Source organism: Octopus bimaculoides, chromosome 2 (genome assembly GCF_001194135.2).
Source record: "Octopus bimaculoides isolate UCB-OBI-ISO-001 chromosome 2, ASM119413v2, whole genome shotgun sequence".
Classification (NCBI taxonomy): Eukaryota; Metazoa; Mollusca; class Cephalopoda; order Octopoda; family Octopodidae; genus Octopus; species Octopus bimaculoides.
The window spans coordinates 155561184-155588533 of NC_068982.1; the positions used below are offsets into that span (position 1 = coordinate 155561184).

The 27350-nt window shown below is 36.2% G+C and overlaps 1 protein-coding gene across 1 annotated transcript in view; it reads right to left on the reverse strand.

Moving 5' to 3' along the window:
- Positions 1-27350, reverse strand: part of LOC106877058 (dolichyl-diphosphooligosaccharide--protein glycosyltransferase subunit 1) — a 30654-nt gene that overhangs the window by 2530 nt on the left and 774 nt on the right. Inside the window, exons 2-8 of the mRNA XM_014925848.2 lie at positions 16565-16626; positions 9814-10120; positions 8953-9159; positions 6943-7135; positions 5159-5258; positions 2570-2708; positions 1386-1505 (exon numbers count right to left, since the gene is read on the reverse strand). Of these exons, the coding sequence (XP_014781334.1) occupies positions 1386-1505; positions 2570-2708; positions 5159-5258; positions 6943-7135; positions 8953-9159; positions 9814-10120; positions 16565-16626 (1128 nt within the window). The remainder of the gene's footprint in view (positions 1-1385; positions 1506-2569; positions 2709-5158; positions 5259-6942; positions 7136-8952; positions 9160-9813; positions 10121-16564; positions 16627-27350) is intronic.

The window sequence follows — 27350 nt, forward strand, 5'->3', positions numbered from 1 at the left end:
AAAATTGTTAATAAAAATATTTTTAAAATCTTTTTCTGGTGTAAAATCATCCTCGCTGTCGCCGTCGCTGCTTTCAGTTTCGGATACAGAAATATCCAATTCATTATCGTTCACCACGTGCTTTTGTAGCTCATTCATTCTTTTCTACGATATCTCCATATCTTCTGTTGAAAAACCTTCAAATTCGGAATCACTGCTTGATAGCATGAAACTCCTCTCCATCTTCAAAGTTGAAAAAAATTAACGCCGCAAAAAATGTGGAGAAAAAATCTTCCAAAATTCACTGAGTTCAAATATCACCCCAAACAATGTCGGAGACAATAACTCAACTGTTTGAAAAGTGAAATCAGGTGTTTTAACGAATGTACTAACGAGATTTGGGTTCAAATATACATTTAAATAACAATGGGTACGCTCGGCCGGTTAGTCTTATGAACCAAAAAATTTTTCACCCGGCTACAGCCGGGTTAGTAACGAAAGGGTTAAGGAGTTTAAATCACAAGGGATTGGTAACAGTTCCATTCAGAAATGTTCATAATAGTTGTGATGTATGTTTGTATATACCAGGAATAGTTATGAGGTAAGTTCATAGTATTGATATTAAATATGAGGTTAAGGGAGTTCATCACAGGTTAATCCTTAAAACTGAAAGAGAAGGAAGGTGCAGAATGTCTCTTACAGCTGTTTCAAGAATAAATACCCAGTTGGTGCAGTTCTCTGCAAGCAGTCTGCAACCAACATTTTAATGGCAGTCCATTCCATTTTTGGAGGAAACGTGAGTTAGGACTTGGTGAGAAATGAATACCTAAGAGGAGTGGAATATGTGTGTGTGTGTGTGCATGGACAAACACATCAATACTTTCATCATCATACACTTATTTTTGCCATGCTTGCAATGGGACACATGAAATTTATTGAAGCAGATTTTCTACAACTGGATGCCATTCCTGTTGCCAACCCTCACCTGTTTCTCCACATATGGTAATATGGTTCCATGGCTAGACATGTTTTTCATGGAAGACGGGGAAATGAACAACATTGCTTGTATGATGGTGACACTTATTTACAATCATCACATGTCAAGACAAGGTGAGACACACACATATACATACACATACAATGTCAAAAGGCCTAATGGTTAATTCACATATCAGCATTCAGGGATCAGAAAATCCAATTATTATCAGTGAAATATCATGGGCAGAGATGAAGAAAACAAAACCCATGACACATGATTGTTTTTCCTTGTCTCAATGTCAATGCAAACAGGAAAATGTCCTAAGTGTTACCCTTCTTTCTCTGATTAAACCACAAAAAATATGAATAAACTATTCAAACAGTTAAAACAATTACAAAATAAAATGTGTTAATAATAATATACTGACCTTTGTAATGGAGAAATCTAAACGGACATAGATAATAACAACAAGGAAGAGCAGATAAAAAGCACCAACCACAAGCAGTGGCTCTTGTAATAATAAGAACTTCTGGAAGCTATAGCCCAGCTGAAATATAAACAAAAATAATGACATCAAATTACTACATTTAGAAATTAAATACTAATTCATTCAATTCAAATTTTCAGATTTAACAGAAAACTTACGAAAATATGATTTTATGTCTTTCTTAAAGTGATTGCAAGAAGAGATAAATTTGGTTCTTGAACCTATTTTACAGTTTAATTAGTGACCTCTACTACAAACTACCAATAAAATAAATAGAACTATTGGTCACTTAGTATTTTTATGGATTGGCAGTATTGTTAGAACATTAGCCCAAATGCTTTCAGTAGTTGGTTACATTGCTTCATGCTCTAAGTTCAAATCCTACCACGGTCATCTTAGCCTGTCATTCATCAGTTGTTGATGAAATTAAACACCATTGAGGTTATAAAGTTGATTTGCTCAACTATACCCTCCTCCAAATGTGTGGCCATGTACTTATGTCAGAATATCAACATTTATTTTGCATATACATACTAAAATTTATCCTACAATAACTTGAATAACTCTCTGTACACTATAAAAGAGCAAATATTTAAAAAAACTTAATGGTATTGATATATCATGGGGGATCCAACCTAAATTGGATGAGTTGGTTATAACACCTTAGAATGCGGCAAATGTTTCGAGAAATAACCTTGTGTAGATGACAAATGCTAAAAAGCAGACTACTATATTGGCTGATGAGATTCTCATCAGCACAGGCGGATAGCACTATTGTATCAAGTGATTTCACCATAAATAGCAGATCACCAACAGAGGCTGTCCAAACTCCAAATGTCAGGTCAAAAATCAGCCAATTTATGTCTATTATATTTTGATCAGTTTGATCCCTAATCATCATCAGGTGTCTTATTCCTGGACGTGTTACATGGTCCTCAACTGGATTTAAACCAGAAACCTTGATTTCTAAACCAAGAGTTCTTATCTACTATATTTTTTCATCTTTAACAAGCAGGTTATCATTTGAAAAATTATAATTTTAGTATTATTTGGATTAACTGTTCTGGTTGATGAGATTAATGCAAGTTTCTATAGAAGTGTAAAATGTATTTCAGAAGACTTACTTCAAAATCTTGAATATGCTGTTCCACCAAATTGCTCTTGTGTAATACTATAACAGGTCTGCCAATTGTATCCAAGTAAGTAAAATGCAACTGTCTTTTACCATGAACAACTTCAAAAGGAGCCTTTAGCTTGATGTTTCTAACGAGAATATCAACATTGAAAATATGAAAATATCAACAATGAAAAAAACCACTGTACTTTAACATTTAAGTATTTCATAGTCAGCACACAAAAAACAAAATGGATTGAGTAATTCTGTGTATTATAATTTATTTCTACTTTAAACAAGTGCAGACAACATTAATAACAGACCTTTGCAACCATCTGAGCTTTTTGTGCAAATCAATATTTTATCACATCATTTACATACATACATACATACTTACATAAAAGTTGGGGGAGGATATTCACACTTACTAGGTGCATGCATGGCTGTGTCATTAAGAAGTTTTCTTCCCAGCCATGTGGTTTCAGTTTCAGTCTCATTGAACAGCACTTTGCACAAACAACAAGCAAAACCTCATAAATCATCATCATCATCATCATCGTTTAACGTCCGCTTTCCATGCTAGCATGGGTTGGACGATTTGACTGAGGACTGGTGCAACCGGATGGCTACACCAGGCTCCAATCTAATTTGGCAGAGTTTCTATAGCTGGATGCCCTTCCTAACGCCAACCACTCAGAGTGTAGTGGGTGCTTTTACATGTCACCCGCACGAAAACGGCCACGCTCGAAATGGTGTCTTTTATGTGCCACCCGCACAAGAGCCAGTCCAGGGGCACTGGCAACGATCTTGCTCGAAAACCCTACAAGGCCAGTCAGGCGGTACTGGCAACGGTCACGCTCAGGATGGTACATCTTATGTGCAACCCGCACAAGAGCCAGTCCAGGGGCACTGGCAACGATCTCACTTGGCTTGCCGGGTCTTCTCACGCACAGCACATTTCCAAAGGTCTCGGTCAGTAGTCACCGGGATTTGCTAAATGAAAGCTGAAACAGGCCTGTCATATATGCATGTATAAAGTGTTGTATGCACGCATGTGTGTTTGTTTTTGTTTGTTTACATTTGCACTTCTTTGGAAATCACTCAGCTTCAAGCAATGATGTTATTTCTCCTATCACCAAGTCATTTGCTAGCTTTTCAACTTCAAAGACATGTGAAATAGGACATTTCTTATTTGAAAAACAGGTAAGAGTTAATGACAGGGAAAGCATCTGGCTCAATAATATATACTTCTAACCCACACTAGCATGGTAAAATGAACACAAAAATTAACAAAGTATTTTATTTTTGTACTCTGGTATACAAAGTATACCAGGGTATAGAAAGTAACTGCAAAACTATACAGTATAAAGCATATCAGCATAACTGAATTCATACATTATCCTATAATAAAGATAAAACTGTACTAGTATAGAATACAGTAGATTTCCTATGTTGATGCTATAACTGTACAAGTGTATCGCACACTAAAAAAGTCATGTAAATGGATATAACACTACCAGTATACAGTATAGTAAATATATGATGAGGATATAACTGTATCAATATCACAGATATCCTAAAGTCTGTCTGAAGCCTACAGGTTCATGAGGCAGGAGCTTATCCAAGTTTTCAAGACCTTAAAGGCTGAGAGTACAGGGATTCTCATTGAGAGTACAGTATGTCACAGGGTTAATCCCTGGTACTCATTTTCATCTGAATGTACTGAAGCAATGTAGAATGAAGTGCCTTGCTCAAAGACACATGTCACCCAGTCCCACAACCTAACAATCCCAAGCCTAGATTCCTTCACACATGTCCTATAGTGATGGTATAATTACATCCAATTAGAATATAATATTTATCATAGAATCTTATGTAGAGGAAATGAAGTTATAGAGTAGTTATGCTTTTAACTGAAGTGAAACGACTATAATTAAATCAGTCAATTTACCAAGATGTTGGTTACCATATCACATTACCCTAGCACATCTTGTTTGTTGGCACTCCGTCGCTTATGACGTCGAGGGTTCCAGTTGATCCGATCAACGGAACAGCCTGCTCGTGAAATTAAAGTGCAAGTGGCTGAGCACTCCACAGACACGTGTACCCTTAACGTAGTTCTCGGGGAGATTCAGCGTGACACAGTGTGACAAGGCTGGCCCTTTGAAATACAGGTACAACAGAAACAGGAAGTAAGAGTGAGAGAAAGTTGTGGTGAAAGAGTACAGCAGGGTTCGCCACCATCCCCTGCCGGAGCCTCGTGGAGCTTTTAGGTGTTTTTGCTCAATAAACACTCACAACGCCCGGTCTGGGAATCGAAACCGCGATCCTATGACCGCGAGTCCGCTGCCCTAACCACTGGGCCATTGCGCCTCCACCCTAGCACATCTAGTGCTAAACAATAAAACAAAATACAATAATAGACTAACAAACGTAATTCCTTTAATTTGAGATTGTTTTACTAACTTGACTGGCTATTTAGATTAGGCCTTATACAATATTTGCATTCCTGATGCTAATATTGATGAACATATGGTGCTCATATTGGCTACAGTTTATGAAAAACATAAGATAGTTAACAAAAAAAAAGTGTATTTACTTGGAGCCTTCTGGTAGGATTATCTTCACTGTCAAATGATCAACAATTTGGTCGTCAAATACATGATCCATAAGACGCATCTTCAACAAATACTTGTCTCCTGCACAATAAAGACATTGGACAATTAGTTTCCAGACCTCCATATCTGTCATTGTATCTCTCCTTCTCCTTCAACTCATATTTCTATCAGCCACAGCTCCCACCTTGTTCATCATTCACCTCTCCCTACAATACCAACCACCTGTCACTCTCTTCCCACTCACCTTCCTCAATCTTCTGTTCCTTGTCTCTCTTCAATTCATCTTGTACTTTGAGATATGCACTGACATTTCATCATCACCATCTTCATCTATCTTTCCAACTACTCCCACTCACCCTTATATGGCAGGGTAGCCATTTATCTCCTCCACATCAACTTTAGCCTCTCAACTCTCAGCACAAAGCTTCCTCTTTTCTACAAGTCTCCCACTTAGTTGAGGGGGCTTTTAGCCATGTGAGTTATACAGCAACCACATTAGTACTGAATTCACACAAAAAAAAAGCACCCAGAATACTCTGTAAAGTGGTTGGTATTAGGAAGGGCATCCAGCCATAGAAACCATGCCAAAGCAGACACAAGTGTTTGGCACAGTCCTCTGACTCACTGGATTCTGTTGGTCCATCCAATCCCTGCTAGCACAGAAGATGGATCTTAAATAAAGAGGATATTCACTGAGACGAAAATCTACTCTCTCTCACACCCACAGACCCTACAATACTACTTAAATGAACAACCTGTATTCTCTGCTTCTTGAATCATCACTATTACATCACTCTCACCAAACCTCACTTCACTCACTTGTCTCCGATCCTCAGTATCTTCCATTTCATGTCATTTTAAATATTCTTTTCTACTCTAGGCACAAGGCCCGAAATTTTGGGGGGAGAGGGCCAGCCAATTAGATCGACCCTAGTACGCAACTGGTACTTAATTTATCAACCCTGAAACATGAAAAGCAAAGTCGATCTTGGTGGAATTTGAACTCAGAATGTAAAGACAGACGGAATGCCACTAAGCATTTTGCCCGGCATGCTAACGTTTCTGACAGCTCACCATGTCATTTTAAGTATTGTCTACTTCTTCCTTCCAACCATTACATCTCCCTACAACCACCTTTTAGCTTTGTCTTCATGTACCTTTAAAACAACCAGTGAAGACAACTTCTGCAGACAAATGAGCCAATAAGTGAAGCGTCTCCAAGGTTGCTTGACCTGCTGAAAATTCCCACAAATCCAACCCCATCCCAACATCTTAAAAATAAAAAGGACACATTGGATAATGTAGTCTTAGGTACTCTGAAAAGGATGAGATGGAATGCTTTCTGGTCAGAGGTCTGCTTGATCAGAAATGTCTTGGAGAGCCAAATGTCAACAATTCTTGCAGATACATGTTAAGCAGAAGACAGAGTGGTACGACCTAGTTTCTTATAAAATCTATTGGAGTGATCTACCTCATGTTGAATATAGAACTACCTCATCGAAGAATTAACTCTACTCCAATTTCCTACGTTCAAAGTTAACCTGTACCAACCTTCCCTTATCTAGGAGGACCTACAAAAGGTGTCCTACCTCTTAAAGATACAGTTCTAGAAACAAAAATACTGTGAAGCCATCTTAACAAGCTATTACAAAGAGCACTTATTTTGTAAACGAAAGCTGTAATATCTACATCTTGATGAATTAAGTTGTATAAACACAGCATTTTTAATCCCCACCCCCAGCAATGTCAGTAGTGAATGGTCTACCTTTATTGTAAAGATATTCATAACTGGGTACATTGTAGCCAATGTAATACTGGGTCTTCCAACCACCAAAGAGTGGAAACCTAGGACGGAGTTCTAATTCAACAGAATCGTCCATTTCCTTCAAATGACTAGTAGAAATGTTTCCAATTTCATCACGGTAATAGACATCTCTGGCAGCAGCTGGTAGAATAGTCTAGAAGTAAAAAAAGAATAAAAATAGTCAAGACTATTGAAAAGGTTGCAAGACGCAACAAAAATTTTAGGAAAATAAAAATAAGAAATAAGTGGAAATTTTAACGGTGAGTGTGTTAAATTTTAAGGTACAATAAGAAAATGACTCTCCCCAGATACAACAGAATATATATATATATAAGTACATTTTAGATTGGTCTCAGGATTACTTTACACAACTTTAGAATTCGTCCATGTCTAGTATGCATGTAACTTCATACTTAACCCTTTAGCATTGAGATTATTCTATGAAATGTAACACTTATTTATCTACATTGTTTTGAATTTATCTAGCATTTTCTTGTAGCTTTTGCGATTTCAGTAATGTGACTGTATGTTTCTTAGACTAACATTATACAGTAGGTAGGAGAGGCTGGATCTGGCCAGTTTGAACATAAAAAAAAGAAGATTTTGACCGGATATGGCCAGTTTAAATGCTGAAGGGTTAAAGCCCAAACAGAGAAATAGGTAAAAGATGACTTCATCTGATGGTAATGCACAACTACACACTCACACGTTTACATTTTGCAGAGTGTGACATATTACAAAACACATTAATAAAACAATTCCTAATCAGAATTAGAATATGAATTTTCTTATTTCCAAAATCTGTCTTTTTCTATTCGTCCATTATCTAGATGAGAAGTTAATGTATTCGTAATGGACTCCTTTAATGATGTTTAAAAGAAAACTGATCCTGGTGAATTACAATTAAGAAATGAATCAATCCTATAACAAAACTTGCAGAAAATACAAATTGAGAAATTATCAATTTAAGAATCGTGACAAAACTTTCGGATTAGCAGAATATGTTGATGACTTTTCCAAACTTACTTTATTTATAATGCTTGTCCTATCAAAGTTTTTAAATCAATAAGAAACCACTAAATTCCATCTTAACTTTTTAATCAAATACCAATTATTTCATTATTTTCACATTTACTTCTTTCTTTACTATAACCGAATGGTAACAGTCATGTGAAGAATCAATACCACTACTACCTTTTCTTAAACTTATTTTGTCAGAAAAGTGCAAAAATTATATGATAATTTTTCATTTTAACCCTTTACCTGTCCAAATTATTTTCATAAGTTTGTCCTAAACATCCATATTTCTTTTCAGACTTTTAGTTAGCAGTTGCTTCATACGTTCCGATTAATATAAAACTTTCCTATGTCCCAAGTTACTCTGGTGGTTGACAAAAAAATTGGGAATGTGTGTAGTATATGATGCATGGAGGCCAGGGAAATATATCCTGCATATTACATGTGATACACAGGATAAGATTACTTTAAGTCAAAATTATGTCAGACTGATAGAGACATATGTACATGTGTATCCTTGAAAGGATACACAAATCCCAATCAATATCATCATCATCATCATCATTATTTAATGTCTGTTTTCCATTCTGGCATGGGTTGGATGGGGCTGGCAAGTCAGAAAACTGCACCAATCCCTGCTGTCTGCCTTGGCATGATTTCTATGGCTGGATGCCCTTCCTAAATGTTTTAGTAATAATCTAAGACATTTTGCTACTATCAGTTTGTTTACTTCAATCATAAATATATCATTAGCTACAATTATACATCAACAATGCTGATTACCTTCACTAATTAGCTGGGTTCATGGTTTTATATGGATTTCATTCATAAAGATATTAAATATCTATTTGGAACACCTCTCAATTAGTCCATGAAACATGAGGTGTTAATTTAAACCAGTAATTACAGGAGAAAAAGTATTAGATAAAATAAGATTTGTGTAATGTTGTTTACTTTGAAAGATTTGATAGAGGAGACACCATCTTGGTTTCGTTGATAATCATAACGAGAGAATGGCCCTTTCAGTGTGGCTCCAGAATGAGCTACTTGAAAATGTTCTTCCACTGCAATATTGCCCCAGTGTGAAATTTCAATAACACGTTCCATGTAGGTTACAGTCAAGAATGGACTGTTATTTTCAAAATGGACTTTCAGCTCTTCCTGCAGAAAACAAAATAGATCATAAAGTGGTCATCAGATGATAATTATTGTGTGAGAAACAACACATATCATTAACATATTAAATACACACTTTTCGTCAACATCGAAATGCAAGTTGTATAGTCTTTAAAATTTCTAAAATTTTCTATACACTTCTTTATATATCAAGATATACACACTTTATCATATGGCAATATGTCACTCAGTATACAGCATCCATTGCTCAAACAAACAAGTAAACCTCTGCATGGTTGTTCTAGAAATAGCAGCCAACTTTATCTCAACTATTTTAAGGAAGGACACAATGAATAACGTAGTTCTAGACATAACACATTTGGAAAAAAACCTGGATGGTCTCAAATGGAATACAGTTATTCAATTAAAACTGGTCTGAGGCTAAAAAAACAACATGTGCCTATATAAGAAAGAGAGAAGCTTCATCTGGCAGAAGTAAAAACAGGCTCTACACACTCTTCCTATAACTGGTTTTAGGAAAACATTCAACTGTGAAAACCTAAAATATAACTGGTTCAAACAATTTATATGCAAATATTTAAATATGTAGAGCCACACTAGCTATACAAGTATGGTAAAGAGTGGAGGACAAAAAAGCATAGAATGGTTAAAGAATATCAAAAGTAGATACATATATACCGCAGTAAAAGGTTCTTTGTTGGGGTAAGGTCCATAGTTGATACTAGTTTCAGCTTGAGAAACAGGCTTCTTTTTAGTGTAGAACTCAATATTGGAGGAAGCACAAGTGACAACGGCTGATTGACTAATCACTCGATATGGTGAGAACAAATAGAGGTTGGTACTGAACACAACATACTGTTTCTCAGATTGTGCTATTTGAGAAGGATAAGCTTGCAAAGCATGTGTGTATATCTCTTCCAATTCTACAACTGCAGTCTTCCCAGGTTCGATACCAGATGACAAGTCAATTTGGTAGTAAATATTCCTGTAAACAATAAAGAAATAAAATATAATTCCTAAAGAAAGAAAATACAAATAAAATTAAGGTTAATAGTCAGTTGTTACATTCTACTTCAATTTTACATGAGTTATTGGTGGATAGCAACCTTGGAAATAGCAGACAAAAATATTGGCCAGGAATTTACATTTACAGAGATGTTCGTTTTCAAAGCAATTGAGAGTCTGTTGAGGGAAATTTGGCTATTATACTAACAGATCAATCAATTAGGTACATTGTTGTTTAACCCCAAATCAACCTTAATTGAGCAGACCAAAAACATTTCAGCTATGACTGCCCTGACCTTTTAAGGATATTTAGGGTGTAATTTGGTAAAGATTTGGCTGCTTTCTCTAGCAAGTTGAGTGACTATACAGAAGCTTTCTTGCTGACAAGTCTATAGATGTGTTGAATACATCTGTAAATTCAATTCTTTGCTTCAGCTTTAACCCTCAAACAGCAGACATCCTCAAATGATGTTTCATTAGAAAATAGCAGACATCATCACTGTTTTAAAAATTCTACCTGAATATAGACATCATCAACTGATGCCCAAGTGTCTTTGTCAAGTGCTCCTGAATATAAACAGCCCTTATCAAAGAAAGAAATCAAGTCACAGATTTTTCATCCAATATAGAAGTTTTTTCTGAGTTTCCTTCATCATCAGATGAAATAGATGATGACGATAGCCTAATAGCAAAGAAAGTGATACTTCAACTAGCTCTGGATGGAAAAATGCACTGATTTTTCTCCATTCGTACATTTGTTTGACAACAACAATGCAGAAATCTCAAATGAATTTATGCTTATATTGGATGCAAAGGAAAGTGAATATTTTGTGGTACTTAGATTTTGTGTTTTTTTAATGTAAAAATAAGTATAAAAATTACCATAAAAATAAACAAAAAACAAATATTTTTGTTTTTTGCCCATCTGGCTCACATATTCATGCAACCTTTTCCTACTGTTTAATGGTAAAAGCAGGTGTGGTTACCTCATGTGGTTAAAAGAGAAACTTATTTTGCCTAAGAGGATCTGGATTCAATTTTCATTAGCTAATAGTTCAGTATTTGATGTTCAACTATTATGATTTAACAAGAATTATTTGAAAAAATTAATTTGCTAGCTAGTAATAAATTTTTTTTAAAAACTGCTAAACAAAATATATATGCTTTTTTAATTTATTGCATTTTTTTTTCTTTCTTTTTTTTTACTGTCTTTAAAAATATACTGAATAATTAGATGTTACTATGTAGGAAAAGTAAATAAGTGGAACGTTTCATTATAAATATATTTCAATAGTAGGCCATGGGGAAATATTACCCTAGTTAGAAATAAGTATGGGTTGGCAACAGGAAGGGCATCCAGATGTAGAAAATCCACCTTGACAAAATTCTGTCCAACTCATGCAAGCATAGAAAAGTGGATATCAAAACAAAGATGATGGTGATAAGTAGCCATTAACTTTATTATTTAGTATGTTGTATATTTTCTTTTGTATATACTACAATATTAAGAGTATCAGATTTATCAATGAGTAGTTCTGCCTCAAATAATTAATGTGGGAAAAAGTAGTTCACTCAATTACAACTATCACAATGTCGAAACAAGGAGACATAAAGCATTCACATATTCACTCAGACACACACACATTTATATGAGGGTCTTCTTTAAGTTCTCATTTACTAAATCCACTCACAAGGCTTTCGTTGACTCAAGGCTATAGTAGAAGACACTTCCCAACATGCCATGCAGGGGGAGTGAACCCAAAACCTGGTTCGAAAGCAAACATCTAAGTTTTATATCTGAAGTAGTTATTAGAAAAACAAGATATAAATATATAATTAGCTAATTACAAAGAAATATGATAATCATGTCATATGCTTAACCAATCATATTGCTATATTTTCATTGCATGTCTGTGTATGTGTGTATGTATGTGCAACAAGTTTGTTTTTGATTCCTAATGACAAATAATGGAGGGAAATTCCTAATTACAGCTAATGGAGGGCATTTATGAAGATATCCTGTATCAATTCAATGTGCTTAGCAAAAAAGATTCGAAACTACAACCCCGCCATGTATCAGCAAAATGACCACCATGTTTGAATAGAGTGGATCTGTCTCAGACAGCAAACACACAGAATGTTCAGGCAGTATGTTGTATCAACTATTATAAAGAATTTCCAAGTCACTGTAACTCCCATAAACTTGACATCAGTTAAACATCGTCATTCTCATGGAACTAAAACTATACTATTTTACTCCTTGTTCAGTCCACTACCTAAACAAGGACAATTTTGGTTGATAAGTGCAATTTTATGACCAAATGTTGGCAAAATATGAAGCTGCTACACTTAATTGGCCAATAAAACAGCTCAAAGTTATATCTCAATGCTTTCAGACCACCTGTGGCCAACATTTAATAATCAAGATACTTTCATTTTGACAAGATGAAGCTTGGTCTCAATTAGACAGTCACCATAAAGGAATCACTGAACAACAAAACTCTGACAATGTGGAAAATAAGGCATAGCTGGCTAGATTTCAATCTCTCTGATTTTTCTTTATTTGTGCCTGATAAAACATAAAATATATGCTGTTTGTGTGTCCAACCTAAATAACCTCCAGAATCGAATTACAGCAACTTTAGAAGAAATCACACTCAAGCTACATAAAGATGTGCCATTCTCTTTCTCAGTAATGGTGTGTTTGCAGTAACAAAAATGGGCAACATTTTGAACATTTAATGCAAAAGTCTAAAGTTACATTATTGCCTATGTATTACTTTTGGAATAAAGTTCAACATCACTACAATTCCTTTTCATTCACATTTCTTAATAATTTAATCGTGTAATGCATGCATACATACATACATACAGTATGATGTCCCTGTAGCAACTGTCCAGAGCATAATCAACAAGCACAAGAGGTTCAACACTGTTAAAACCCTCAGTAGGTGTAGCAGGAAGCGTAAGGTGTCTCCCAAACTCGCCAGGAAAATCTGCCACGAGGTCAACAACAACCCCCAGACCACAATCAAGGCCCTAATTGAAACACTTGACCAGGCAAGGATGAAGGTGTCACGGTTCACCATTGAACGAGTTTTGCGTAGAGGAGGTCTCCATGGACATGGGCCTCAGAAGACGCTACTGCTCAGGAAGAAACACCTGGAGGCTTGCCTGGCCTTTGCTAGAGGTCATCTGAAGCATGATCCCAGCTTTTGGTCAACCATGTAGCCTGATGAGATGAAGTTGGTCACATGGATGCTGAATATGTCTGGAGCAAGAAAGGAAAAGCATACAAGCTGAAGAACACTGTGCCCACCGTCAAGCATAGTGGTGGAAACATAATGTTATGGGGATGCTTCTCTTCCAGTGGCACAAAGAAGCTTGTCAAAGTTCAAGGAATCATGAGAAAAGAGGATTGCATCAGGATCCTTGATAAAAACGTGACGGAATCCACTGAGAAACTAACTCGGCCACAACTGGAAGTACTAGCAGGACAATGATCCGAAACATACCATCAAAGTAGTAAAGAAATGGTTCAAGGACAATGATGTCAATGTCCTAGAATGGACAAGTCAGAGTCCTAACCTGAATCCAATCAAGAATTTGTGGCGAGACTAGAGTGATGGCTAGGAAACTGACCAATCTGATCCAGCTCGAGGCTTTCACCAAGGAAGAGTGGGCCATCATCCCACAGGAGATATGCAGGAAGCTTGTGGACATGTACAAGAATCATCTAAAAGTGATCATAAAAAACAAAGGCTATGCTATTGGCCTGAGTAAACCTAGGTTATGAATAATTTTGAACATGGCATTTTTTGAAAATCCACAAATAAAATACTCCTGAGGTGAAGAATTTCTTAAATTGTATATTGTTGCTATTCTTTCACTTGTTGGTCACATATAACTCAAACAGACTTGACAAAGTGCATTCATTTCATCACAAAAATTAACAAGGGTATGAATAATTTTGAGGACGACTATACATGCACAGGCCAAAGGATGCTATTTTTGGGTGTGTAAGACTAACAGTGGAGCAGTTTATGTCAGTCTCCCTTCTCAAAACTACCAGTGCCATCACAGACATTGCGGCCAGAATGCAAACAGCCAGTGCAGATATCAGAAAACATCCACAATTCTAATAGTTCCACCAATCCATGCTCTAGATTGACACTTTTTTGACCCCCCAACAAAGTGATGAAAAGCAAAATCAACTTTGGTGGGATTTGAACTCAGACTGCAAAGAGTTGGAACAAATACCATAAAGTGGTTTATCTAATGCTCTAATGACTTCACCAATTTGCCCCCGTTCAAGTGTTAGACTGACTACCTAAATAGCTCTTCTACTACACTGCTTTTACATAGTCATGGCCAGTGCTGCTGTCATGTTACTGGCACTAGTGCTGGTGCCACATAAGAGCACCTTTGGAGTGTTGGGCCTCGCAGAAGTAATGTGGCCATTGCTGGTGTTGCATAACACGTAAAAAGCACCTTTCAAGTGTTGAGCTTCAAAGAGGCAATAACAAATGACCAAGACCTTCAACAATATGCTGTGCTTGAGAAGAAGACCCATCAAATCAAGTGAAATTGTAGTCATGGCAGATACCGGCATCATATAAAAGCACCCATTACACTATCGGAGTGATTGGCATTAGGAAGGGCATCCAGTTGTAGAAACCATGCCAAATCAGACTGGAGTCTGGTGCAGCCCCTCAGCTCACCAGCCCTGGTCAAACCATCCAACCCAGCATGGGCAATGGACATTTAATGATGATGTATTAATCATCATTTAATGTCCATTGTCCATGCTGTGGCATGGGTTGGATGGTTTGACCAGGGCTGGTAAGCTGAGGGGCTGCACCAAACTCCAGTCTGATTTGGCATGGTTTCTACAACTAGATGTCCTTCCTAATGCAAACCACTCCAAGAGTGTAATGGGTGCTTTTTATGTGTCACTGGCACGGGTGTCAGCTTGCATGACACCAATATCTGCCACAACTACGATTTCACTTGGCTTGATGAGTCTTCTCAAGCGCATCATTTGTCATAGCCTCTGTGCAGCCCAGTATTTGGAAAGTGCTTTTTACATGCCACCAGCACAGGTGCTAGTTACGTGACACCAGCATTTTCCACATTGCCTCTGTGAAGCCCAAGAAGAAATAAATTTAATGCCTTATTTCTGGTATGCCTATAGAACATAATGCTTCAATACATTTGTAGCTTATTTTCTGTTAGTCTGCCTGTGATCCCATTACACCTTTTCTGTGTTCATTACATTAGGTTTGATTTATGGAATATATATATATTAAATATACCAACATCTAATTCTAAACCAAATTGTTAATACTTATTACCAATTTTCTTTGCTCTAGTGATTTCCTCTTGAACCAATGATTAATAAAACTCTGCACTTGATGATACTCTAAATTGTCCCAAAAAGTTAAATTTGTTGAAGGAGATATTGAATAAAAGAGAGAAACTGAAAGGGGTTGAGTTAGAGAAAGAAAGTCAGAAAAGAGTGTCTAAAATATGATGAACTTAACTTTTTTCAGAATACATAGTCTAAAAATGTCAAAAGATTTTCAGAAAATTACAGCTGCTCAAAACCATGTATTTTCTACTCAATAATTTATAGCAGCAGCTCCTATCCTGGGATCTGTGGATACTTATGTAACACAAAGAGAATGGTAGGAGTCTATGAAGCTAAGTTCAACATTTGTTGAATAGAGATGTTTTTCAAAAGCCTGTGGTCTATTTTTTAATTTTTGTTACTTGTTTTAGTCACTGAACTGCATCCATGCTGGGGCATCGACCCCCAATACTTATTTTTAAGTCTGGTACTTATTGCATTTAGTCTCCTTTTGCCAAATTGCTAAGTTAGAAGGATATAAACATATCAATCAGCAGGTGAACAAACAAAATGGTTCAAGTGCATGCACACATACACATACAGTAGGCTTCCTTCCACACAGCTTCCACCCACCATACCCAATTACAAGGCTGAGGCTACATCATCATCATCATCATCGTTTAATGTCCGCTTTCCATGCTGGCATGGGTTGGACGATTTGACTGAGGACTGGTGAAACAGGATGGCAACACCAGGCTCCAATCTAATTTGGCAGAGTTTCTACAGCTGGATGCCCTTCCTAACGCCAACCACTCCGAGAGTGTAGTGGGTGCTATTACGTGTCACCTGCACGAGGGCCAGTCAGGCAGTAGAAGACAATTGCTCAAGGTACCACACAGTAAAAAAAACACAAAACCATGTGGTTGCAAAGAGAACTTCTAAACCACACAACCAAACCTGTGACCATGGGAAAATTCATTTAAATAAAGGCGGTGTTTGTTAGTGAAAAGGTTGGGAACCACTAACATACCACTTTAAAGATAAAAAATTAAATATCAAAATGATGTAACTTACTTTTGACCTTTTATTGTGGTTTGCTTCTTTTTAACTTTCAACTTATCATCTTCACTTTTCAACTGGAAATAAGAATAAAAATACAAAATAAACATTAATCAATGTTAACAGACTGAAGTAAATAATAACTCTTTAATCCAATAATCCTTAACATTAGCTGATATATGCTAGAGAGATTGTTGAATGTGAGGGCGGTTGCTATGGCATTGAAATAGATCCGGCCACCCCTGTTAACGAGGACAAAGCCCGGATTCAAAATGATGGATGATGATTGTTGCACTGGTATGGATAGACATTAAGTGCTTGGTAGAAAAGTAAAATATGCTAAGAAAGGAAGATAAACATGATATAAGGTCAAAGATGTGGGGAGAAATGGTGAAGTCAGATCTCAAAATATTTGCAGTTTTCTTCTATATTTCATACTCTAAACACAATCTCAGACAAACTTAGTGTTAGATGGCTTAACCTTTGAATTACAGGTACATCCAATCCAATGGACTTGCACAATTTCTGTCTGTCCAATTTCACTCACAAGACTTTGGTAGAAGTCACTTGTCCAAAATACTATACAATAATGTTAAACTTGAGATCATGACAGCAAATGAAAATTCTTAACCATGCAACTATTCACTCAGCAAGACTTAATTTTAATTAATTAAAATAATTACTGCAGTCCCTCAAGTGTCTTCTACTGTAAACTTGGGCTAACCACAGCCTTGAGTGAATTTGGTAGACAAGAAACTGTACAAAGATGTGTGTGTGTGTGAATGTTTACCTACTGTGTGCGTTGTTACAATTGTTGGAATTCATTGTCATTTCCCTTTCAACACATCATCCTCCAGCTTTGTACTTTCAAAGACATGAAAAACAAGTTAGGTTTAGTGACAAAAAGAGCATGCAAGTGCAAAACTATGCTTCGATGATATACATTCACCTAGCCCGAGCAAAGGAAAATGGATATAAAAACAAATACATATATACATATACACGTGTGTGTGTATGTGTGTAAATGTATAAAATAGTTGGTAGAAGAAAGGACAACACCTATGACTTTTGTAGATCTTCCACTGAAGACATCAATGCAGTTTGATGCTTTATTTGAACTTTTATAGGTTAATGACTATAGACAGAGAAGATATGATAATTTGAATAGTCAGCAAAATATGATAATTTGAATAGTCAGCAAATTGGTTGAAATAATGCCTAATTGGCCTAAATGAATAATTAGCCATATTTGTGATGTCATAAAAAGACTAATGACTAACAAGAAGCTCGACAGAGAAAGGATGTGCTTGAGATGAGGAGACACATTTAAAGGTCTTGACAGAGGGTACTATACCAGAGAGGTCATCAGAGCAATGCATGGAAATACTTATAGAAAAGATACAATGAAGATACATTTCAATGATGAGCCAAAGATTCCAAGCTAATAGAAAGAAGAGGACCCATTGTGTTAACAACTCAATTCTGAATTCAATAAAACAAATTACGACACTCTAAAGGAGTACCAGCCCAAAGATGACAGAAATATTCAATGCAAGGTTGAATGGTGGCCTAATAGAGATACAAGATACTCTTAGGCATTAAAAAAATTTATGAGCACAAAAGAGAGATCCAACCCTCTTTGCAGCCAACAGAGCAATGAACTGAACATATTTGTTCCAAAAGAGAGCTCAAATCAAAGTCAAACCAAGAAATTGGATACTATAACTTTCTTAAAGATCAACCCAGCCCATAGCAATGGAAGGAATGAATGGCTGGCAATAAAAACTGACAAAGACTCTGTCTTGCCAGCATTAAAAGTAACCAGCCAATCAATACCCCACCTTTTAACTGTGCAAAGATCATCCTCAAGAAAAGCAGTTTGCTAAAGGCTGCTAATTTTGTCACAAGAGGTTTAGAAATAGTATAATCTGGAAGGTCATTAATGAAAAGGAGGGAAAAAATAGGACCGAGTACAGAGCCTTGAAACAGTCCAGTATTAAGAATATATAACTTTCACTGCCAACCATCAAAGACTAGATTGATTTAGCAATGGAAAGAAATGACGATGGTAAGAAGAGAGTCAGACAGACCATAGTTTCTGAGCTTGTGAATCAGCCCAGTGTGCCACACTCGGTAAAAAGCCTTTGAGATATCAAGAGCAATGGCCCTAGCCCCACCAGAAAATTTAAGGGAATGATAGAAACATTCAGATATGATAGTGGGAACATTAGCAGTAGACTTAAATGCATGAAAATCATACTGAAAAACCAGAAAAAAGAATAGAAGAATTAAGATGCCTGACCAAAGTAATAGATTCAAAGAACTTACTAATTACAGGAAGAAGACTTATAGGACAATAATTGTGTGGACCAAACCTAGCCCCATTATTCTTAAATAGCAGAATAACAAAGATTTCCAGCAAGACAGAAAGCAAAACTCATACAAAAATTTGTTGAACAACTTTGAAAGAAAAGGATTCAGTTCAGCACTGCATCACTACAAAACCACCAATATACCATCTGGACCAGATGATAATCTTCAATGGATCCAGTTTCACAATCACAGTTGCAATCATTTTAGTTGTTATATGCAAGGAGGTAAGGCTGTTAGGAGTCATTACATCAAATTCAGATAGAGGATGGTCTGTGTTATCTGAAGTAGTAAACAGTAGCCTTCTCCCTCAAATTTCAAGAACTTTGGCCCATGAAAAAGAGGAGGAACAGATGATATACCCTTGTGAAGAACATTGTTGCAGATTCTCCAGAAGTCCCATCATCCAAGTTTTGGAGAGGAAAGATGGTCATAGGTGTCACTGGATGTAATGAGACTTTGCAGCCTCAATGACTATCTTGCATTTATTGCAAGCAGTGCAAAAATTTGGTTCATTCTCATTAGTTTTCTCCAGCAGATGGATGTGGAAGAAGTGATTCCTGAGAGCAGGAGCTGCTGCACATGCATGAGAGAACCAAGGAATAGAGTAAGGCTTCATATTAGAATTAGCAAGGTAGAACAAAGGACTCAATGCCAGCTAGAATCTATGAGGCAAACTCAGATATACACTCTTCACCATTAATTTCAAACACTTCATTCTATGGTGCATCTCTGCTGGAGATTCTCTTAAGCTGTCCTACTCACTCCTCTCCTAGCTGAACATCGTTCTATGAAAAGAGGACTCCGGAGGCAACTCCATGCTAAGAGAAATAATCAGCCATGCAATACCATGATCAGAATTACTGAATAAAGAGAGGAAGTCTTGTATAAAGTAGGAATGGAGGACAGAAAAAAGATTGAGCAAAGTTGGAACCTGATCATCACAATCAAGGAAGTGAGCAGGGAAGTTAACTGCTTGAGTTAATCCCTGGGAAATAGCAAAATTGAAGATCCTGTTGCCTGCAGTATCAGTACCTGGAGAATGCTTAAGCCAATCTAAATGATGAACATTAAGATCAAATATATTGACTGATGGATGGAGAGAAAGTGTAGAATCAATACTTGTGGAGACAGAGTTTATGACAAAGCAATTTTGAGATGAAGGAAAGTAATAAAGAAAATTCATAAGGATTTTCAAGAGTCAATGCACAAGGGATAGGAATTTGTCACAAATGTAAACTGCAAGACCATAATGGTAGAAAAGTCTTTCTGTATGATTAAAAGGTCATGCAGTTGTAAATAATACTTTCTTGGTCATAGGATTCCAATAGGCATAAAGAAGTCCCTGTGAAATACAGGTAGAATAAATACCACAAAGTGTTTTCGTTCTAAGTTATCTGTAAATTTTGTTGATACACAAAAGCAAAATAGGCTTCCACAGTGTTTTCCTTCAACTAAATTTTATTCACAAAGCATTAATCAATCCAAGGTTATAGCAGACAATATAAAAAGTGAACTTCTAAACCACAAAGCCATGCCTTCACCAAGCAAGTTTGTATGTAGTGTCAGTATGTAATAGTCATTATCAGTTATCATTTTAACATTAATTTTTCCATGCTGGTATGGTTTGGATAGGTTTCACAAAATCTCAGCACTTGTTGCAATCCTTCATCATCTGATAGACACAATAACAGAAAAAAAAACCCAACAATCTTTTGTTCTTATGTATGTCATGCTTTTAGTCTTGCTTCCACAGCAGAATGCTAAACTGAAACACACATTCAGAAAAAAAATTTCCACAAAAGTGTTAATAATTACAAAGAAGTGTTCTCACATGTATGTGTAATGAGGGGTTTCTGGTTATTGCTTAGCAGAGGCATACACTGAAAGTTAAATCTAATTTAATACCACAATACTAACAAGAGATAATGGATGTGTAGGAACAGTAACCATATATCATCCAATCCATGTACGTTGCTACATGTTGTGGTCTCATCACCTCGACAAGTTTCAGCCTCCTGATCAGCCTTCACATCTCAGGTCTTACTCTTCCACAGATTCATTCCACTTGAAACACTTGACACTTCTTTACCCAATTGCTACACTCCATGTACATCATATATTTGTACCAATGCAATTTTTTTAAACACAATATCTGATTCTTCTTATACCTTTTGTTTTTCTCATCTGATTTGTGCTCTTTCATTCATGCACAATAACATGACATACCTAGCAAAGTATACTTGTTTCATTTCCTTCTAGCCCCTATGCATCCTCTCTATTTAATGACCACATTTCATAACTATGCAATACTTTAATTCATACATAACTGTCTTGCACTTTACCCTTCACTTGTTGCTAAAAGTAATAGTTCCTTTAACTGTTTCCATGCATCCATATTCAGCTAACCACTCTTCTTGTGCACCTGCTCAGCCTACCTGTGATACTACTGTATCTTTTGTGCAGCTATAGTTTACATTGGGTACAAGGTACAGTTTTCAATTAGTTCTTTTCTTCATACTGAGCTTAGCCATTTCCAAACTAAAATTTTTATTTTTTGTAGGTTTACTTTATGGCTCCTTAGATCTAGGCATTTCTACCATATCTGCTATTCCTCCCTTAATTCTTCAACAGGCTCAGTTACATCAGTTAAGTCACCAGTACACAGAAGTTTCTACAGACAACCAGTCATAAACTAATTTTTTTTTGGAGTAAAGAACTATAATCGACAGGAAGGGGCCAAGAATCACTGGACTCATAAATTGCCAGATGGATGGATGGAAGAATCAGTAGAACATCAGACAGAAAAAAATTGTGGTATTTAGTTACATCCTTGTACGCTCTGAGTTCAAATCTTGCCCACGTCAACTTTACCTTCCAGTCTTCTTAAGTCAATAAAATAAGTTCCAGACTTAGTACTGGCATCAGTATAACTAGCTAAAACACTTGAAGGCAGTGTTTCAAGATAGCTGCAATATAACAAACCAGTAAAAGACTAAACAAAAACATAGATGCATTAATATATATGTGTGTGTGTGTGTATACATTTATTATTATTAATAGTAGTAGCCTTATTTGGCCTTGAACAAAGAAAGAGCACGCAATATTAAAGTAATTGAGTGTGTTCACTAGACAATTGCTTCCAGCAAGAAACTCATAATAGTAAGTACACAGCTTCGAAACCCCCCCCACACACACACACACAATAGCATTGGTTAGATGCCAGGTGTGTGTAATATTTTTTATATACAGAATCTAGAGAAATGACCCAATTCTTGTATCTTACCAACACTAGCCTAACAGTCCTACATCATCTGAAAAGGTCCATCCTGTGTCACATTGATAGTGTAGGTTAGAAACAGATTCTTTGCGTAATGATTCAAAGTTTATATCTAATTGGAATTATCCGAGACAATCTAGAAATTGGCTAATATGTAACAAGTTGAGACAAGCTGATCTAAGTTAACGTCACACTTGACAGACAATACAATATTCCAGAGAATATGGGTGACCAGTCAAAAATAAAAGAAAAAAAATTGGGAACAGCAATACATGAATAAATAAATTGATGCTATTGGCTCACATTGTATTAATTGTGTTACATTCCTTTTTTTGTTTACAGGTGTAGCTGTGTGGTTAAGAAGCTTGCTTCCCAACCACATGGTCTCGGGTTCAGTCCCACTGTGCAGCACATTGAGTAAAGCCCATTGTGTGTGTGTGTGTGTGAACAGGGTGTGGATGGTATTTGGGGACACATGCATTTTTAGTCATTATTTTATCTGACTAATTTTTATTAAACTTCTATTTCAGCAAATAACAATGACAGGCCCTATGCTCACTAATGAAATGAAAAGACATGCTGTGATTGTGGCTTTGAAGGCTAAGCATGGTGATTTAGAAATTTCTCAGTTCTGAAAGTTGCAAGATCTTTGTCCACAAGATTCGGTGTGAGAGAGAAAGAAGATGGAATCATATTGCCTGTATCAAAACATAAAAAATATTCCAAACGCTCTGGTTCTATCAGGACAACTGAATTTATTCAGGAAGCTAAGCAAAACATTGAAGACAATCCATGAAAATCAATGAAGTCAACTGCAAAAAAATTCCTTGTCAGAAGAAACAATCAGAAATGTGAATGAAAACATCAGATACAAATCTTACGTGTTGAGGAGAGGTCAATTCATGTCAGAAAAAACAAAAAAAAATCATTTAATCAGATCCAAAAGACTTTTGAATAAACTTTAAAATCCATCCGAAGATGGTGTAATTTGGTTTTTCTCAGATGAGAAAAACTTTGACCAGGACCAGAAAACTAACAGAGAAAATGACAGACGGCCATGTGCAGACCCTTCTGAGGTTCCAAGAGTAATGCACACAAAATTTCCTGCAAATGTCATGGTTTTGGGTGTTGTTAGCAATGAAGGACATGTGATGCCTCCTCACTTTTTCCACAAGGCCTTAGAGTGAAGGTTGCTGCATATATTGAGGTTCCGGATAAAGTTGTTAAGCCTTAGATCAACAGTGTATGCAATGGAAGGCTTTATGTCTTTCAACAAGATTCTGCATCCTCACACAAGGCTCAACTTGCATGATCACAACACTCCCAACATTCGTCCTCCTAATTCTCCAGATCTCAATCCACTCAACTACTATGTATGGAGCATCATTGAGAAAAATGTCAATGAATACCAAAGATTCTTTGAAAGCCGTCATAGCTCGAGTTAAGTCCAATACGAACCAGGACCACTTCATCCGAATTTGTGAATGATTTCAACTCCGTGTAGAAGCAGTTATTGATGCTTACAATGGTTTTATTGAGATAAAATAAACATAGTGCTAAATTATGAACTTAATAAGTTCATAATTTAGCACTATGTTTATTTTATTTTTTTTATAAAAATACAGTTCTTTTCTGTTATTATATAAGCATCTTTTCAAAATCATAAATATGTCCTCAAATACCGTCCGAACCTGCGTGGCCCCTTGGGCAAGTGTCTTCTACTATAACCTCAGACCAACCAAAGCCTTGTGAGTGGATTTGGTAGATGAAAACTAAAAGAAGCCCATCGTGTGTATGTGTGAGTGTGTGTATGTATGTATATATATATATATACCAATGTGTCTTTCTGTCTGTGCTTGTCTCCCACTACCGCTTGACAACTGGTGTTGGTGTGTTTATATCCCCCTAACTTAAAGGTTTGGCAAAAGTGACTGATAGAATAAGTCCTAAGCGTTAAAAAATAAGTCCTGGGGTCGATTTGTTCGACTAAAAACCCTTCAATGCGGTGCCCCAGCATGGCCGCAGTTAAATGACAAACAAGTAAAAGATAAAAATATATAAACTTGTGTGTATGTGTGTTCTCTAAATATTTTACGCAGAAAATCACCGGGTTTAATTTATTAAGTATTTCCGTCTCATAGAACGAGAAAAACTGCTTACGAATCAATATTTATACTGCTCGTGTTTTATTTCACACGGAATGTTATATTGAAAATAAAACTGATGACCTTTTCAGAACCATAAGACCGGTTGTAGATTCGATAAAAAAGGTGAATCTAGCCTATGAATAATAAATAGAAATAATTTTTATAACATAATGTTAAATCAGTGATGACAGGGAGAAAATATAAAAACTCAACTTCACGAAATTACTATTATTCAACGTACAAGTTTCCTCCCTTATTTCGCTAAGGTTGTCGTTTAAAAACTAGATTGTGCTAGAGTTCGAATTCCGGATTATCTTCTTTCATTCGGTTTTATTCACATTCGTACACACACAACGATAAAAACTGATTAAATATTAATCTTAAATTTAGTATTCAATTAACTTGACTGCACTTCCTTACATCTTATCTAATTCAAAATAAAATACAATTTAGAATAATAATAATAATTTACTTTATTTTACATGACTTCTGCAGCTTAAAAACGCCGGTAGATTTCTGAGACACTCGAACATCAATAGGATAATGAAACATGCTTTTGTCTTAATATTCCGTGTTCAGAAACCAATTGGTTTGTCTTGTACTGCTGGCAAAAGGCTAGATTATATGATTTATGTCCTTGGAGTGGAGGACACAGTCTAGCCTGGGATGCAACTGAAGTGGATTATTTCGCTGGAAACCAAGTCCTTAATTCTGCTGTTGTTGCGGGTTCTATCGCTTCGTTGACAACAAAAATAAAGACTTCTAAATTTTCAATGGTATTTAATATTTTGCAATCAATTGCTTTTATTTTTGTTTGAGACCCTTTACACAATCATTTTTATCTGACTTCGATTTGAAACTTATTGAAACAATTTGGGAACGGCGAGAAGACAAGATTCCATGAAAGAATCTCATTCAGCCATTATTCGAAGTTAGGCAGTATGCGTTCTTTCTTGTTTCTGCTCATTTTTCTCTCATGGACATCAATTTATTTTTCTAAACACTTCATTTTGCAAATCAGATACAAAATAATACAACATATAGTTTGTAGGTTCCTTAGACTATAAATAAAACGGTATAATTTCGAATGTGAGATAGACCCAATGGTCAACAAATATTGTGTGTTAAAATAGTGTTTTTAACTATATACGATGGTCATCAGCTGAATAAAGGACTCAATGCATGTGCAGAGCCTAATATTTAATTTCGCTGACTGTAACTTCGCCAATGGTGGAACTAGCGAGTTATTCAAACCATCACAATTTGAATATGCCACAAACTGGCTAAACTCGTACACATACACACACACATAACTCTTTTCAATATAAATACAAGTGTTCGTTGTGGAGGGTGTGTATCTTTTCTTCTCATATTTAAAGAGTTCACTTTGGTGTGATTATGAAAATGCATGGCTACCAACCAACGGTCAAAGCATGAGAGATAGTTTAGCATTACCAAATGTTTTTCAACCAGTGTCGCCACATCTGTGTTCTGGCAAGTATGGCGCAAGTGTGCAGCGAGTCTTTTTGAAATATGTCGGAAATGCCCTGATATATAGAAATCTGGATTGTTTTTAATGTACCACGCCGGCATGAGTTTTCCTTTGTGGCAATGTGCAATGCATGCACTCATCACTGGGTTAAAACAATTTTAATAACCACTATTTACATTTTCAAAATTGGTGGTTGTGTCGTAACATCTAAAAGCATTCTCACTCTATGCAGTCATGCAGAGGATCGAAAATGGTTGAAAATTGCTGTTATAGAAACAACGTAGCAGAAACAAGTTTCGAGTGAGAATTGGTCAGCCACTCAGCGACTAGGTTTTGGTTTCTGATCGAACCCATTTACTTCAATTACATCATTAAGACCCTTTAAAATAAGGTATGTCTCATGCGCACTTATTTCGGTTAATATATAGATCCACACCCGGTGGAAAAATTGATAACCCTTATTTCTACAATATTATACCCCATTCGTTAAAAACAATAAGAACCTTTGAAATGTAAAGAAAGAAATCCGAGAAAGAAAGCGTGGATGTATTCCGCTATCTAAATCATTGCTGAAATTATAAGATAGCAACGTGTACATGTATGTGTGTGTGTACATGAGTTTATATACGCGCGTGTCGGGTGATAAAAATCTTCATTTACTGAGAGTATTTACAACTATAGGAGAATCTTTCCAGCACCAGAAGGATGCTTCTGCTGTAGTGTCTTTGTATAACCAATTATATCTACCTATAGTGAAATGGTAGGTATTTAAAGTAGAAAGTCTTTCTAAAGTGGAAATATGCAGCGCGAGGTGAAAACAATAAGGTTCTACAGAAAACACACAAACACGAAATTGTTAGTTGAGAACTACGAAGAGAAGACATTCGGCAGGTTAAAACATGAGTATTAAACAAATCAATGGATCGATTGAACTGGAGCAGGGTGGGGGTGGAGGGTTTCAGGTCGATCTAAAGGGACAGAGAATGCATCGATTCAATTGAGAAGGTAGATTTATTATAAATATTCAAATATAGGATACTTTACAAGAAAACACTAGATTTTAGTGTCAGCTGCTCGATTTCAGCTCCCAGGTAAAACCAAATCTGTGGAAGAGGGCTGCACGTAATCAAAGAGTAGGAATTCAGTGTATGAAAAAGGGGTTTTAGTTTTATGCAATATTATTGATTATTTGTAAAAGACTTAGACATCAATTAGGTATTCGATTAAAGAAGCAATGCTTGTTACTGAATCTCCCAGTGAATATCAAGTTCCGGTAAATATATGCCACGTTATGTTTTAAGTGTTTCTTGATATACAAATCAGGCGGTGCTCTATGGCCTTAGCCGTGATAGCTAAAACAAACTTGAGAACTTCTGCAATATCTTAAAGTGTATTGTTTAGCTAAAGACCAGTCTTGATGGAGAAAACCTAGGATCACGAGCATTCAAGCCATGATGATCCGCCTTTTTTTTTTTCAAACGATGTCTTTTCTCTTCGTTTTTTTTTTTTTTT